Below are 17,501 nucleotides of genomic sequence, written 5' to 3'. Positions count from 1 at the left end.
CCCATCTGCTATGTGACATGAATTAGGCACAGCACCGTCATTCAGTATCGTGCCGTGTCTTTGTCCAGGGGGGAACTGACAAAACTATTCTGAATATGGAAACTTGCAACTCATCGAGAGGTTCGAGGCAGCTGTGTTTACATGTTGAATCAGCGGGAAATGAATTTTAAAAAATGATGGCTGATTAGATTGGGTGGTCAGAGGATATAGATGGTCACCCACTGATAATGGGTGTTTGTTGGCCTCCAGTGTAGAGGCTATATACAGGGAGTACTGGTACCGAGTCAATGAGGGGGCTATATACAGGGAGTACTGGTACCGAGTCAATGAGGAGGCTATATACAGGGAGTACTGGTACCAAGTCAATGTGGAGGCTATATACAGGGAGTACTGGTATCGAGTCAATGTGGAGGCTATATACAGGGGGTACCGGTACAGAGTCAATATGGAGGCTATATACAGGGGGTACTGGTACAGAGTCAATGTGGAGGTTATATACAGGGGGTACCGGTACAGAGTCAATGAGGAGGCTATATACAGGGGGTACCGGTACAGAGTCAATGTGGAGGCTATATACAGGGGGTACCGGTACAGAGTCAATGTGGAGGTTATATACAGGGTGTTACGGTACAGAGTCAATGTGGAGGCTATATACAGGTTATTACGGTACAGAGTCAATGTGGAGGCTATATACAGGGGGTACCGGTACAGAGTCAATGTGGAGGTTATATACAGGGTGTTACGGTACAGAGTCAATGTGGAGGCTATATACAGGGGGTACTGGTACAGAGTCAATGTGGAGGCTATATACAGGGGGTACCAGTACAGAGTCAATGTGGAGGCTATATACAGGGGGTACCAGTACCGAGTCAATGTGGAGGCTATATAGAGGGGGTACCGGTACCAAGTCAATGTGGAGGCTATATACAGGGGGTACCAGTACAGAGTCAATGTGGAGGCTATATAGAGGGGGTACCGGTACCAAGTCAATGTGGAGGCTATATACAGGGGGTACCGGTACCGAGTCAATGTGGAGGCTATATACAGGAGGTACCGGTACAGTCAATGTGGAGGCTATATACAGGAGGTACCAGTACAGAGTCAATGTGGAGGCTATATATAGGGGGTACCGGTACAGAGTCAATGTGGAGGCTATATACAGGGGGTACCAGTACCGAGTCAATGTGGAGGCTATATACAGGGGGTACCAGTAGCGAGTCAATGTGGAGGCTACCGTTTTCATGGTTCTGTTTTCATGGGTCTGTTTTCATGGGTCCGTTTTCAGGGTTCTGTTTTCATGGGTCTGTTTTCATGGTTCTAGTTTCATGGGTCTGTTTTCATGGGTCTGTTTTCATGGTTCTGTTTTCCCCACTCGTGTGGTGTTGTTACCATCCCTGTGGCCTGTGCTATTCTGTTCCAGCTCTACTACCATGTCTAAGGCCACAGCTCCCTGTGCTATCTTTTGTACGATGTATTGACCATCTCTGTGCTGTCTTGTGTCTCTTCCAGGTCTGCCACAATGTCTAAGGCCACAGTGAACAAGCTGCACTGGCGTTCCAAGGTGCAGGAGAGTTTTGTTCCCCTGGGGGGTGGGTCTGGGGAGCTAGGTGTGGCCATCGGGGGCGGGGCTGACTACGGAGAGTTCCCATTCGTCACAGCAGCACCGGGAGGCGGGGCCACAGTGGGTGACGTCATACTGGAGATCGGGGGTACGCCCGTCCTGGGCATGACACTAGGAGACGTGAGAGGGGTCCTCAACTCATGCCCCCATCCCATACGCATTAAAACTGTCTCGCCAGGTACCCACACACACACACACACACACACACACACACACACACACACACACACACACACACACACACACACACACACACACACACACACACACACACACACACACACACACACACCAACCGGGAACTAGACAAAACCTCCAGGGGACCACGACACAACGTTCTGACCATTTTAGTGGACCACTTATTTTCGTTTGCAGGGTAGTAAAATGAAAGTCCTGAGGTGGTCCTAAAAAAGGTTGTGTCATGGTCCTGGGAACTTACAGGGAACTAGACAAAGGTCCTACAGCTTTTGACCGTCATGCAATGTCCTGAGGACTAGTAAAATGAAAGTCTCGAGGACGAGTAAAATGAAAGTCCTGAGGACTAGTAAAATGAAAGTCTCGAGGACTAGTAAAATGAAAGTCCTGAGGACTAGTAAAATGAAAGTCCCGAGGACTAGTGAAATGAAAGTCCCGAGGACTAGTAAAATGAAAGTCTCGAGGACTAGTAAAATGAAGGTCCTGAGGACTAGTAAAATGAAAGTCTCGAGGACTAGTAAAATGAAAGTCCTGAGGACTAGTAAAATGAAAGTCCCGAGGACAAGTAAAATGAAAGTCCTGAGGACTAGTAAAATGAAAGTCCTGAGGACTAGTAAAATGAAAGTCTCGAGGACTAGTAAAATGAAAGTCCTGAGGACTAGTAAAATGAAAGTCCTGAGGACTAGTAAAATGAAAGTCCCGAGGACTAGTCAAATGAAAGTCCTGAGGACTAGTAAAATGAAAGTCCTGAGGACTAGTAAAATGAAAGTCCTGAGGACTAGTAAAATGAAAGTCCTGAGGACGTCCTGGGGCCTCATAAACTGTGCATTCCCAAAAAATGTGCGTCCGACACTTTTCATGCAAAAGTTGGTATTTATAAAAATGTAGCTAACTTCATGTGAAATGTAACTCCATATGTAAGAGTAGCTACTAGGTAAAGGACAATTTCAATAAATCAGTCAATTCAGGAAGTAAACTTAAATTAAAATTTAATAATTAAAATGTTATTTTTTATTTTCAATGACTTCTCAATAAATCGAAAAGGAGAAGCTATTTATTTCAAACTTTTTTCAGTTTTTTTCTTTCTACGAATGTTTAATTCAAATCCCTTCCTGAACTGACTGACTTCAATTCAGATTGACCCTAAACCTGCTAGCTTCTAGCCTCTGACTTCAATTCAGATTGACCCTAAACCTGCTAGCTTCTATCCTGTGACTTCAATTCAGATTGACCCTAAACCTGCTAGCTTCTAACCGTCTTACTTCAATTCAGATTGACCCTAAACCTGCTAGCTTCTAACCGTCTTACTTCAATTCAGATTGACCCTAAACCTGCTAGCTTCTATCCTGTGACTTCAATTCAGATTGACCCTAAACCTGCTAGCTTCTAACCGTCTTACTTCAATTCAGATTGACCCTAAACCTGCTAGCTTCTATCCTGTGACTTCAATTCAGATTGACCCTAAACCTGCTAGCTTCTAACCGTCTTACTTCAATTCAGATTGACCCTAAACCTGCTAGCTTCTAACCGTCTTACTTCAATTCAGATTGACCCTAAACCTGCTAGCTTCTATCCTCTGACTTCAATTCAGATTGACCCTAAACCTGCTAGCTTCTAACCGTCTTACTTCAATTCAGATTGACCCTAAACCTGCTAGCTTCTAACCGTCTTACTTCAATTCAGATTGACCCTAAACCTGCTAGCTTCTATCCTGTGACTTCAATTCAGATTGACCCTAAACCTACTAGCTTCTATCCTCTGACTTCAATTCAGATTCACTTTAAACCTGCTAGCTTCTAGCCTCTGACTTCAATTCAGATTCACCTTAAACCTGCTAGCTTCTAGCCTACCGTCCAGCCTGTGTAGTGAGTCGCCTGTCCTGTACCCATCACTATTTGAAATCATTCCAACTGCGTTGAGCATTCGCTCTAGTTCGCCTGGAGTGCCAGATGTGCAGGGTTTACAGTTGTTATTGGGAAATTAATCCAGGCAAGCTCAATCAAGCACAGATAAAGTAATTGAAATCATCTGAACCCAGGACTGGTACTGTCTACCTCTACTTGTCCTACTGTCTACTGCTAATGTCTACCTCTACTTGTCCTACTGTCTACTTCTACTGCTACTGTCTACCTCTACTTGTCCTACTGTCTACTGCTACTTGTCCTACTGTCTACTGCTACTTGTCCTACTGTCTACTGCAACTTGTCCTACTTTCTACTGCTTTACTTTCACTTGTCCTACTGTCTACTGTCTACTTCTACTGTCCACTGCTACTGTCTACTTCTACTTGTCCTACTGTCTACTGCTACTGTCTACTTCTACTTGTCCTACTGCTCTACTGCAACTTGTCCTACTTCTACTGCTCTATTGGCAGTTGTCCTACTTTCTACTGCTTTACTGGTACTTGTCCTACTTTCTACTGCTTTACTGCCACTTGTCCTACTTTCTACTGCTCTATTGCACTTGTCCTACTTTCTACTGCTCTACAGTCACTTGTCCTACTGTCTACTGCTCTACAGTCACTTGTCCTACTGTCTACTGCTTTACTGGCACTTGTCCTACTTTCTACTACTGTACTGTTACTTGTCCTAATGTCTACTGGTCTATTTCACTTGTCCTACTTTCTACTGCTCTACAGTTACTTGTCCTACTGTCTACTGCTCTACAGTCACTTGTCCTACTGTCTACTGCTTTACTGCCACTTGTCCTACTTTCTACTGCTCTATTGCACTTGTCCTACTTTCTACTGCTCTAGTCTTACTTGTCCTACTGTCTACTGCTCTGTTGCTACTTGTTCTACTGTCTACTGCTTTACTCTACTTGTCCTACTGTCTACTGCTCTAGTCTTACTTGTCCTGCTGTCTTCTGCTCTGTTGCTACTTGTCCTACTGTCTACTGCTCTAGTCTTACTTGTCCTACTGTCTACTGCTCTGTTGCTACTTGTTCTACTGTCTACTGCTCTAGTCTTACTTGTCCTGCTGTCTTCTGCTCTGTTGCTACTTGTTCTACTGTCTACTGCTTTACTCTACTTGACCTACTGTCTACTGCTCTACTGTTACTTGTCCTACTGTCCTGTAACAGGTAGTATGTACTGTACTGTAGTAGTTCATCTGTACTGTAGTAGTTAATCTGTACTGTACTGTCTGTTTTGTAGTAGGTAGTGTGTACTGTCGTAGGCTGTCTGTCTTGTAGTAGGTAGTGTGTGCTGTCGTAGGTAGTCTGTCTTGTAGTAGGTAGTGTGTACTGTAGTAGGTAGTGTGTACTGTAGTAGGTACTCTGTACTGTAGTAGTTACTGTAGTCTGTCTTGTAGTAGGTAGTGTGTTCTGTAGTAGGTAGTGTGTACTGTAGTAGTTGGTCTGTCCTGTAGTAGGTAGTGTATACTGTAGTAGTTGGTCTGTCCTGTAGTAGGTAGTGTGTACTGTAGTAGTTGGTCTGTCCTGTAGTAGGTAGTGTATACTGTAGTAGTTGGTCTCTCCTGTAGTAGGTAGTTTGTACTGTAGTAGTTATTGTAGTCTGTTCTGTAGTAGGTAGTGTATACTGTAGTAGGTAGTGTATACTGTAGTAGGTAGTGTATACTGTAGAAGGTAGTGTATACTGTAGTAGGTAGTGTATTCTGTAGTAGGTAGTGTATACTGTAGAAGGTAGTGTGTACTGTAGTAGGTAGTGTATACTGTAGAAAGTAGTGTATACTGTAGTAGGTAGTGTATACTGTAGTAGGTAGTGTATACTGTAGTAGGTAGTGTATACTGTAGTAGGTAGTGTGTACTGTACTGTAGTATTATATCTCTGTAGTAGGTAGTGTATACTGTAGTAGGTAGTGTATACTGTAGTAGGTAGTGTATACTGTAGAAGGTAGTGTATACTGTAGTAGGTAGTGTATACTGTAGAAGGTAGTGTATACTGTAGTAGGTAGTGTATACTGTAGTAGGTAGTGTATACTGTAGTAGGTAGTGTACTGTAGTAGGTAGTGTATACTGTAGTAGGTAGTGTATACTGTAGTAGGTAGTGTATACTGTAGAAGGTAGTGTATACTGTAGTAGGTAGTGTATACTGTAGTAGGTAGTGTATACTGTAGAAGGTAGTGTATACTGTAGTAGGTAGTATATACTGTAGAAGGTAGTGTATACTGTAGTAGGTAGTGTATACTGTAGTAGGTAGTGTATACTGTAGAAGGTAGTGTATACTGTAGTAGGTAGTGTATACTGTAGTAGGTAGTGTGTACTGTAGTAGGTAGTGTATACTGTAGTATGTAGTGTATACTGTAGAAGGTAGTGTATACTGTAGTAGGTAGTGTATACTGTAGAAGGTAGTGTATACTGTAGTAGTTGGTCTGTCCTGTAGTAGGTAGTGTATACTGTAGTAGGTAGTGTATACTGTAGTAGGTAGTGTGTACTGTAGTAGGTAGTGTATACTGTAGTAGGTAGTGTATTCTGTAGTAGGTAGTGTATACTGTAGTAGTTGGTCTGTCCTATAGTAGGTAGTGTGTACTGTAGTAGTTGGTCTGTCCTGTAGTAGGTAGTGTGTACTGTAGTAGTTGGTCTCTCCTGTAGTAGGTAGTTTGTACTGTAGTAGTTATTGTAGTCTGTTCTGTAGTAGGTAGTGTATACTGTAGTAGGTAGTGTATACTGTAGTAGGTAGTGTATACTGTAGAAGGTAGTGTATACTGTAGTAGGTAGTGTATACTGTAGTAGGTAGTGTATACTGTAGTAGGTAGTGTGTACTGTACTGTAGTATTCTATCTGTGTAGTAGGTAGTGTATACTGTAGTAGGTAGTGTATACTGTAGTAGGTAGTGTATACTGTAGAAGGTAGTGTATACTGTAGTAGGTAGTGTATTCTGTAGTAGGTAGTGTATACTGTAGAAGGTAGTGTATACTGTAGTAGGTAGTGTATACTGTAGTAGGTAGTGTGTACTGTACTGTAGTATTATATCTCTGTAGTAGGTAGTGTATACTGTAGTAGGTAGTGTATACTGTAGTAGGTAGTGTATACTGTAGAAGGTAGTGTATACTGTAGTAGGTAGTGTATACTGTAGTAGGTAGTGTATACTGTAGTAGGTAGTGTGTACTGTACTGTAGTATTATATCTCTGTAGTAGGTAGTGTATACTGTAGTAGGTAGTGTATACTGTACTAGGTAGTGTATACTGTAGTAGGTAGTGTATACTGTAGTAGGTAGTGTATACTGTAGAAGGTAGTGTATACTGTAGTAGGTAGTGTATACTGTAGTAGGTAGTGTATACTGTAGTAGGTAGTGTGTACTGTAGTAGGTAGTGTGTACTGTAGTAGGTAGTGTATACTGTAGTAGGTAGTGTGTACTGTAGTAGGTAGTGTATACTGTAGTAGGTAATGTATACTGTAGTAGGTAGTGTATACTGTAGAAGGTAGTGTGTACTGTAGTAGGTAGTGTGTACTGTAGTAGTTGGTCTGTCCTGTAGTAGGTAGTGTGTACTGTAGTAGTTGGTCTCTCCTGTAGTAGGTAGTGTATACTGTAGTAGGTAGTGTATACTGTAGTAGGTAGTGTGTACTGTACTGTAGTATTATATCTCTGTAGTAGGTAGTGTATACTGTAGTAGGTAGTGTATACTGTAGTAGGTAGTGTATACTGTACTAGGTAGTGTATACTGTAGTAGGTAGTGTATACTGTAGTAGGTAGTGTATACTGTAGTAGTTGGTCTGTCCTGTAGTAGGTAGTGTGTACTGTAGTAGTTGGTCTGTCCTGTAGTAGGTAGTGTATACTGTAGTAGTTGGTCTCTCCTGTAGTAGGTAGTTTGTACTGTAGTAGTTATTGTAGTCTGTTCTGTAGTAGGTAGTGTATACTGTAGTAGGTAGTGTATACTGTAGTAGGTAGTGTATACTGTAGAAGGTAGTGTATACTGTAGTAGGTAGTGTATTCTGTAGTAGGTAGTGTATACTGTAGAAGGTAGTGTGTACTGTAGTAGGTAGTGTATACTGTAGAAAGTAGTGTATACTGTAGTAGGTAGTGTATACTGTAGTAGGTAGTGTATACTGTAGTAGGTAGCGTATACTGTAGTAGGTAGTGTGTACTGTACTGTAGTATTATATCTCTGTAGTAGGTAGTGTATACTGTAGTAGGTAGTGTATACTGTAGTAGGTAGTGTATACTGTAGAAGGTAGTGTATACTGTAGTAGGTAGTGTATACTGTAGTAGGTAGTGTATACTGTAGTAGGTAGTGTATACTGTAGTAGGTAGTGTGTACTGTACTGTAGTATTATATCTCTGTAGTAGGTAGTGTATACTGTAGTAGGTAGTGTATACTGTACTAGGTAGTGTATACTGTAGTAGGTAGTGTATACTGTAGTAGGTAGTGTATACTGTAGTAGGTAGTGTATACTGTAGAAGGTAGTGTATACTGTAGTAGGTAGTATATACTGTAGAAGGTAGTGTATACTGTAGTAGGTAGTGTATACTGTAGTAGGTAGTGTATACTGTAGAAGGTAGTGTATACTGTAGTAGGTAGTGTATACTGTAGTAGGTAGTGTGTACTGTAGTAGGTAGTGTATACTGTAGTAGGTAGTGTATACTGTAGTAGGTAGTGTATACTGTAGAAGGTAGTGTATACTGTAGTAGGTAGTGTATACTGTAGAAGGTAGTGTATACTGTAGTAGGTAGTATATACTGTAGAAGGTAGTGTATACTGTAGTAGGTAGTGTATACTGTAGTAGGTAGTGTATACTGTAGAAGGTAGTGTATACTGTAGTAGGTAGTGTATACTGTAGTAGGTAGTGTGTACTGTAGTAGGTAGTGTATACTGTAGTAGGTAGTGTATACTGTAGAAGGTAGTGTATACTGTAGTAGGTAGTGTATACTGTAGAAGGTAGTGTATACTGTAGTAGTTGGTCTGTCCTGTAGTAGGTAGTGTATACTGTAGTAGGTAGTGTATACTGTAGTAGGTAGTGTGTACTGTAGTAGGTAGTGTATACTGTAGTAGGTAGTGTATACTGTAGTAGGTAGTGTATACTGTAGTAGGTAGTGTGTACTGTACTGTAGTATTATATCTCTGTAGTAGGTAGTGTATACTGTAGTAGGTAGTGTATACTGTAGAAGGTAGTGTATACTGTAGTAGGTAGTGTATACTGTAGTAGGTAGTGTATACTGTAGAAGGTAGTGTATACTGTAGTAGGTAGTGTATTCTGTAGTAGGTAGTGTATACTGTAGTAGGTAGTGTATACTGTAGTAGGTAGTGTATACTGTAGTAGGTAGTGTGTACTGTACTGTAGTATTCTATCTGTGTAGTAGGTAGTGTATACTGTAGTAGGTAGTGTATACTGTAGTAGGTAGTGTATACTGTAGAAGGTAGTGTATACTGTAGTAGGTAGTGTATTCTGTAGTAGGTAGTGTATACTGTAGAAGGTAGTGTATACTGTAGTAGGTAGTGTATACTGTAGTAGGTAGTGTGTACTGTACTGTAGTATTATATCTCTGTAGTAGGTAGTGTATACTGTAGTAGGTAGTGTATACTGTAGTAGGTAGTGTATACTGTAGAAGGTAGTGTATACTGTAGTAGGTAGTGTATACTGTAGTAGGTAGTGTATACTGTAGTAGGTAGTGTATACTGTAGTAGGTAGTGTGTACTGTACTGTAGTATTATATCTCTGTAGTAGGTAGTGTATACTGTAGTAGGTAGTGTATACTGTACTAGGTAGTGTATACTGTAGTAGGTAGTGTATACTGTAGTAGGTAGTGTATACTGTAGAAGGTAGTGTATACTGTAGTAGGTAGTGTATACTGTAGTAGGTAGTGTATACTGTAGTAGGTAGTGTGTACTGTAGTAGGTAGTGTGTACTGTAGTAGGTAGTGTATACTGTAGTAGGTAGTGTGTACTGTAGTAGGTAGTGTATACTGTAGTAGGTAGTGTATACTGTAGTAGGTAGTGTATACTGTAGAAGGTAGTGTGTACTGTAGTAGGTAGTGTGTACTGTAGTAGTTGGTCTGTCCTGTAGTAGGTAGTGTGTACTGTAGTAGTTGGTCTCTCCTGTAGTAGGTAGTGTATACTGTAGTAGGTAGTGTATACTGTAGTAGGTAGTGTATACTGTAGTAGGTAGTGTGTACTGTACTGTAGTATTATATCTCTGTAGTAGGTAGTGTATACTGTAGTAGGTAGTGTATACTGTAGTAGGTAGTGTATACTGTACTAGGTAGTGTATACTGTAGTAGGTAGTGTATACTGTAGTAGGTAGTGTATACTGTAGTAGTTGGTCTGTCCTGTAGTAGGTAGTGTGTACTGTAGTAGTTGGTCTGTCCTGTAGTAGGTAGTGTATACTGTAGTAGTTGGTCTCTCCTGTAGTAGGTAGTTTGTACTGTAGTAGTTATTGTAGTCTGTTCTGTAGTAGGTAGTGTATACTGTAGTAGGTAGTGTATACTGTAGTAGGTAGTGTATACTGTAGAAGGTAGTGTATACTGTAGTAGGTAGTGTATTCTGTAGTAGGTAGTGTATACTGTAGAAGGTAGTGTGTACTGTAGTAGGTAGTGTATACTGTAGAAAGTAGTGTATACTGTAGTAGGTAGTGTATACTGTAGTAGGTAGTGTATACTGTAGTAGGTAGTGTATACTGTAGTAGGTAGTGTGTACTGTACTGTAGTATTATATCTCTGTAGTAGGTAGTGTATACTGTAGTAGGTAGTGTATACTGTAGTAGGTAGTGTATACTGTAGAAGGTAGTGTATACTGTAGTAGGTAGTGTATACTGTAGCAGGTAGTGTATACTGTAGAAGGTAGTGTATACTGTAGTAGGTAGTGTATACTGTAGTAGGTAGTGTATACTGTAGTAGGTAGTGTGTACTGTAGTAGGTAGTGTATACTGTAGTAGGTAGTGTATACTGTAGAAGGTAGTGTATACTGTAGTAGGTAGTGTATACTGTAGTAGGTAGTGTATACTGTAGAAGGTAGTGTATACTGTAGTAGGTAGTATATACTGTAGAAGGTAGTGTATACTGTAGTAGGTAGTGTATACTGTAGTAGGTAGTGTATACTGTAGAAGGTAGTGTATACTGTAGTAGGTAGTGTATACTGTAGTAGGTAGTGTGTACTGTAGTAGGTAGTGTATACTGTAGTAGGTAGTGTATACTGTAGAAGGTAGTGTATACTGTAGTAGGTAGTGTATACTGTAGAAGGTAGTGTATACTGTAGTAGTTGGTCTGTCCTGTAGTAGGTAGTGTATACTGTAGTAGGTAGTGTATACTGTAGTAGGTAGTGTGTACTGTAGTAGGTAGTGTATACTGTAGTAGGTAGTGTATTCTGTAGTAGGTAGTGTATACTGTAGTAGTTGGTCTGTCCTATAGTAGGTAGTGTGTACTGTAGTAGTTGGTCTGTCCTGTAGTAGGTAGTGTGTACTGTAGTAGTTGGTCTCTCCTGTAGTAGGTAGTTTGTACTGTAGTAGTTATTGTAGTCTGTTCTGTAGTAGGTAGTGTATACTGTAGTAGGTAGTGTATACTGTAGTAGGTAGTGTATACTGTAGAAGGTAGTGTATACTGTAGTAGGTAGTGTATTCTGTAGTAGGTAGTGTATACTGTAGTAGGTAGTGTATACTGTAGTAGGTAGTGTATACTGTAGTAGGTAGTGTGTACTGTAGAAGGTAGTGTATACTGTAGTAGGTAGTGTGTACTGTACTGTAGTATTCTATCTGTGTAGTAGGTAGTGTATACCGTAGTAGGTAGTGTATACTGTAGTAGGTAGTGTATACTGTAGAAGGTAGTGTATACTGTAGTAGGTAGTGTATTCTGTAGTAGGTAGTGTATACTGTAGAAGGTAGTGTATACTGTAGTAGGTAGTGTATACTGTAGTAGGTAGTGTGTACTGTACTGTAGTATTATATCTCTGTAGTAGGTAGTGTATACTGTAGTAGGTAGTGTATACTGTAGTAGGTAGTGTATACTGTAGAAGGTAGTGTATACTGTAGTAGGTAGTGTATACTGTAGTAGGTAGTGTATACTGTAGTAGGTAGTGTATACTGTAGTAGGTAGTGTGTACTGTACTGTAGTATTATATCTCTGTAGTAGGTAGTGTATACTGTAGTAGGTAGTGTATACTGTACTAGGTAGTGTATACTGTAGTAGGTAGTGTATACTGTAGTAGGTAGTGTATACTGTAGAAGGTAGTGTATACTGTAGCAGGTAGTGTATACTGTAGTAGGTAGTGTATACTGTAGTAGGTAGTGTGTACTGTAGTAGGTAGTGTATACTGTAGTAGGTAGTGTGTACTGTAGTAGGTAGTGTATACTGTAGTAGGTAGTGTATACTGTAGTAGGTAGTGTATACTGTAGAAGGTAGTGTGTACTGTAGTAGGTAGTGTGTACTGTAGTAGTTGGTCTGTCCTGTAGTAGGTAGTGTGTACTGTAGTAGTTGGTCTCTCCTGTAGTAGGTAGTGTATACTGTAGTAGGTAGTGTATACTGTAGTAGGTAGTGTATACTGTAGTAGGTAGTGTGTACTGTACTGTAGTAGTGTATACTGTAGTAGGTAGTGTATACTGTAGTAGGTAGTGTATACTGTACTAGGTAGTGTATACTGTAGTAGGTAGTGTATACTGTAGTAGGTAGTGTATACTGTAGAAGGTAGTGTATACTGTAGTAGGTAGTGTATACTGTAGTAGGTAGTGTATACTGTAGTAGGTAGTGTATACTGTCGTAGGTAGTGTATACTGTAGAAGGTAGTGTATACTGTAGTAGGTAGTGTGTACTGTAGTAGGTAGTGTGTACTGTAGTAGGTAGTGTATACTGTAGTAGGTAGTGTGTACTGTAGTAGGTAGTGTATACTGTAGTAGGTAGTGTGTACTGTAGTAGGTAGTGTATACTGTAGTAGGTAGTGTATACTGTAGTAGGTAGTGTATACTGTAGAAGGTAGTGTGTACTGTAGTAGGTAGTGTGTACTGTAGTAGTTGGTCTGTCCTGTAGTAGGTAGTGTGTACTGTAGTAGTTGGTCTCTCCTGTAGTAGGTAGTTTGTACTGTAGTAGTTATTGTAGTCTGTTCTGTAGTAGGTAGTGTATACTGTAGTAGGTAGTGTATACTGTAGTAGGTAGTGTATACTGTAGTAGGTAGTGTATACTGTACTAGGTAGTGTATACTGTACTAGGTAGTGTATACTGTAGTAGGTAGTGTATACTGTAGAAGGTAGTGTATACTGTAGTAGGTAGTGTGTACTGTAGTAGGTAGTGTGTACTGTAGTAGGTAGTGTATACTGTAGTAGGTAGTGTGTACTGTAGTAGGTAGTGTATACTGTAGTAGGTAGTGTGTACTGTAGTAGGTAGTGTATACTGTAGTAGGTAGTGTATACTGTAGTAGGTAGTGTATACTGTAGAAGGTAGTGTGTACTGTAGTAGGTAGTGTGTACTGTAGTAGTTGGTCTGTCCTGTAGTAGGTAGTGTGTACTGTAGTAGTTGGTCTCTCCTGTAGTAGGTAGTTTGTACTGTAGTAGTTATTGTAGTCTGTTCTGTAGTAGGTAGTGTATACTGTAGTAGGTAGTGTATACTGTAGTAGGTAGTGTATACTGTAGAAGGTAGTGTGTACTGTAGTAGGTAGTGTGTACTGTAGTAGTTGGTCTGTCCTGTAGTAGGTAGTGTGTACTGTAGTAGTTGGTCTCTCCTGTAGTAGGTAGTGTATACTGTAGTAGGTAGTGTATACTGTAGTAGGTAGTGTATACTGTAGTAGGTAGTGTGTACTGTACTGTAGTATTATATCTCTGTAGTAGGTAGTGTATACTGTAGTAGGTAGTGTATACTGTAGTAGGTAGTGTATACTGTACTAGGTAGTGTATACTGTAGTAGGTAGTGTATACTGTAGTAGGTAGTGTATACTGTAGTAGTTGGTCTGTCCTGTAGTAGGTAGTGTGTACTGTAGTAGTTGGTCTGTCCTGTAGTAGGTAGTGTATACTGTAGTAGTTGGTCTCTCCTGTAGTAGGTAGTTTGTACTGTAGTAGTTATTGTAGTCTGTTCTGTAGTAGGTAGTGTATACTGTAGTAGGTAGTGTATACTGTAGTAGGTAGTGTATACTGTAGAAGGTAGTGTATACTGTAGTAGGTAGTGTATTCTGTAGTAGGTAGTGTATACTGTAGAAGGTAGTGTGTACTGTAGTAGGTAGTGTATACTGTAGAAAGTAGTGTATACTGTAGTAGGTAGTGTATACTGTAGTAGGTAGTGTATACTGTAGTAGGTAGTGTATACTGTAGTAGGTAGTGTGTACTGTACTGTAGTATTATATCTCTGTAGTAGGTAGTGTATACTGTAGTAGGTAGTGTATACTGTAGTAGGTAGTGTATACTGTAGAAGGTAGTGTATACTGTAGTAGGTAGTGTATACTGTAGCAGGTAGTGTATACTGTAGAAGGTAGTGTATACTGTAGTAGGTAGTGTATACTGTAGTAGGTAGTGTATACTGTAGTAGGTAGTGTGTACTGTAGTAGGTAGTGTATACTGTAGTAGGTAGTGTATACTGTAGAAGGTAGTGTATACTGTAGTAGGTAGTGTATACTGTAGTAGGTAGTGTATACTGTAGAAGGTAGTGTATACTGTAGTAGGTAGTATATACTGTAGAAGGTAGTGTATACTGTAGTAGGTAGTGTATACTGTAGTAGGTAGTGTATACTGTAGAAGGTAGTGTATACTGTAGTAGGTAGTGTATACTGTAGTAGGTAGTGTGTACTGTAGTAGGTAGTGTATACTGTAGTAGGTAGTGTATACTGTAGAAGGTAGTGTATACTGTAGTAGGTAGTGTATACTGTAGAAGGTAGTGTATACTGTAGTAGTTGGTCTGTCCTGTAGTAGGTAGTGTATACTGTAGTAGGTAGTGTATACTGTAGTAGGTAGTGTGTACTGTAGTAGGTAGTGTATACTGTAGTAGGTAGTGTATTCTGTAGTAGGTAGTGTATACTGTAGTAGTTGGTCTGTCCTATAGTAGGTAGTGTGTACTGTAGTAGTTGGTCTGTCCTGTAGTAGGTAGTGTGTACTGTAGTAGTTGGTCTCTCCTGTAGTAGGTAGTTTGTACTGTAGTAGTTATTGTAGTCTGTTCTGTAGTAGGTAGTGTATACTGTAGTAGGTAGTGTATACTGTAGTAGGTAGTGTATACTGTAGAAGGTAGTGTATACTGTAGTAGGTAGTGTATTCTGTAGTAGGTAGTGTATACTGTAGTAGGTAGTGTATACTGTAGTAGGTAGTGTATACTGTAGTAGGTAGTGTGTACTGTAGAAGGTAGTGTATACTGTAGTAGGTAGTGTGTACTGTACTGTAGTATTCTATCTGTGTAGTAGGTAGTGTATACTGTAGTAGGTAGTGTATACTGTAGTAGGTAGTGTATACTGTAGAAGGTAGTGTATACTGTAGTAGGTAGTGTATTCTGTAGTAGGTAGTGTATACTGTAGAAGGTAGTGTATACTGTAGTAGGTAGTGTATACTGTAGTAGGTAGTGTGTACTGTACTGTAGTATTATATCTCTGTAGTAGGTAGTGTATACTGTAGTAGGTAGTGTATACTGTAGTAGGTAGTGTATACTGTAGAAGGTAGTGTATACTGTAGTAGGTAGTGTATACTGTAGTAGGTAGTGTATACTGTAGTAGGTAGTGTGTACTGTACTGTAGTATTATATCTCTGTAGTAGGTAGTGTATACTGTAGTAGGTAGTGTATACTGTACTAGGTAGTGTATACTGTAGTAGGTAGTGTATACTGTAGTAGGTAGTGTATACTGTAGAAGGTAGTGTATACTGTAGTAGGTAGTGTATACTGTAGTAGGTAGTGTATACTGTAGTAGGTAGTGTGTACTGTAGTAGGTAGTGTGTACTGTAGTAGGTAGTGTATACTGTAGTAGGTAGTGTGTACTGTAGTAGGTAGTGTATACTGTAGTAGGTAGTGTATACTGTAGTAGGTAGTGTATACTGTAGAAGGTAGTGTGTACTGTAGTAGGTAGTGTGTACTGTAGTAGTTGGTCTGTCCTGTAGTAGGTAGTGTGTACTGTAGTAGTTGGTCTCTCCTGTAGTAGGTAGTGTATACTGTAGTAGGTAGTGTATACTGTAGTAGGTAGTGTATACTGTAGTAGGTAGTGTGTACTGTACTGTAGTATTATATCTCTGTAGTAGGTAGTGTATACTGTAGTAGGTAGTGTATACTGTAGTAGGTAGTGTATACTGTACTAGGTAGTGTATACTGTAGTAGGTAGTGTATACTGTAGTAGGTAGTGTATACTGTAGAAGGTAGTGTATACTATAGTAGGTAGTGTATTCTGTAGTAGGTAGTGTATACTGTAGTAGGTAGTGTATACTGTAGTAGGTAGTGTATACTGTAGTAGGTAGTGTGTACTGTAGAAGGTAGTGTATACTGTAGTAGGTAGTGTGTACTGTACTGTAGTATTCTATCTGTGTAGTAGGTAGTGTATACTGTAGTAGGTAGTGTATACTGTAGTAGGTAGTGTATACTGTAGAAGGTAGTGTATACTGTAGTAGGTAGTGTATTCTGTAGTAGGTAGTGTATACTGTAGAAGGTAGTGTATACTGTAGTAGGTAGTGTATACTGTAGTAGGTAGTGTGTACTGTACTGTAGTATTATATCTCTGTAGTAGGTAGTGTATACTGTAGTAGGTAGTGTATACTGTAGTAGGTAGTGTATACTGTAGAAGGTAGTGTATACTGTAGTAGGTAGTGTATACTGTAGTAGGTAGTGTATACTGTAGTAGGTAGTGTGTACTGTACTGTAGTATTATATCTCTGTAGTAGGTAGTGTATACTGTAGTAGGTAGTGTATACTGTACTAGGTAGTGTATACTGTAGTAGGTAGTGTATACTGTAGTAGGTAGTGTATACTGTAGAAGGTAGTGTATACTGTAGTAGGTAGTGTATACTGTAGTAGGTAGTGTATACTGTAGTAGGTAGTGTGTACTGTAGTAGGTAGTGTGTACTGTAGTAGGTAGTGTATACTGTAGTAGGTAGTGTGTACTGTAGTAGGTAGTGTATACTGTAGTAGGTAGTGTATACTGTAGTAGGTAGTGTATACTGTAGAAGGTAGTGTGTACTGTAGTAGGTAGTGTGTACTGTAGTAGTTGGTCTGTCCTGTAGTAGGTAGTGTGTACTGTAGTAGTTGGTCTCTCCTGTAGTAGGTAGTGTATACTGTAGTAGGTAGTGTATACTGTAGTAGGTAGTGTATACTGTAGTAGGTAGTGTGTACTGTACTGTAGTATTATATCTCTGTAGTAGGTAGTGTATACTGTAGTAGGTAGTGTATACTGTAGTAGGTAGTGTATACTGTACTAGGTAGTGTATACTGTAGTAGGTAGTGTATACTGTAGTAGGTAGTGTATACTGTAGAAGGTAGTGTATACTGTAGTAGGTAGTGTATACTGTAGTAGGTAGTGTATACTGTCGTAGGTAGTGTATACTGTAGAAGGTAGTGTATACTGTAGTAGGTAGTGTGTACTGTAGTAGGTAGTGTGTACTGTAGTAGGTAGTGTATACTGTAGTAGGTAGTGTGTACTGTAGTAGGTAGTGTATACTGTAGTAGGTAGTGTGTACTGTAGTAGGTAGTGTATACTGTAGTAGGTAGTGTATACTGTAGTAGGTAGTGTATACTGTAGAAGGTAGTGTGTACTGTAGTAGGTAGTGTGTACTGTAGTAGTTGGTCTGTCCTGTAGTAGGTAGTGTGTACTGTAGTAGTTGGTCTCTCCTGTAGTAGGTAGTTTGTACTGTAGTAGT

The 17,501-nt window shown here is 39.9% G+C and overlaps 1 protein-coding gene across 4 annotated transcripts in view; it reads left to right on the top strand.

The window, feature by feature from the left end:
- magixa (MAGI family member, X-linked a) overlaps positions 1-17,501 on the top strand; it is a 179,088-nt gene that overhangs the window by 39,540 nt on the left and 122,047 nt on the right. For all 4 annotated transcript variants that reach the window (XM_031794855.1, XM_031794854.1, XM_031794853.1 and 1 more), the window contains exon 2: positions 1,510-1,799. In XM_031794855.1, the coding sequence (XP_031650715.1) occupies positions 1,520-1,799 (280 nt within the window). In that variant the 5' untranslated portion in view covers positions 1,510-1,519. The remainder of the gene's footprint in view (positions 1-1,509; positions 1,800-17,501) is intronic.

Source organism: Oncorhynchus kisutch, linkage group LG17 (genome assembly GCF_002021735.2).
Source record: "Oncorhynchus kisutch isolate 150728-3 linkage group LG17, Okis_V2, whole genome shotgun sequence".
NCBI lineage: Eukaryota > Metazoa > Chordata > Actinopteri > Salmoniformes > Salmonidae > Oncorhynchus > Oncorhynchus kisutch.
The sequence above is the reverse complement of the archived record's forward strand: the minus strand, read 5'-3'. Positions and strand labels throughout refer to the sequence as shown.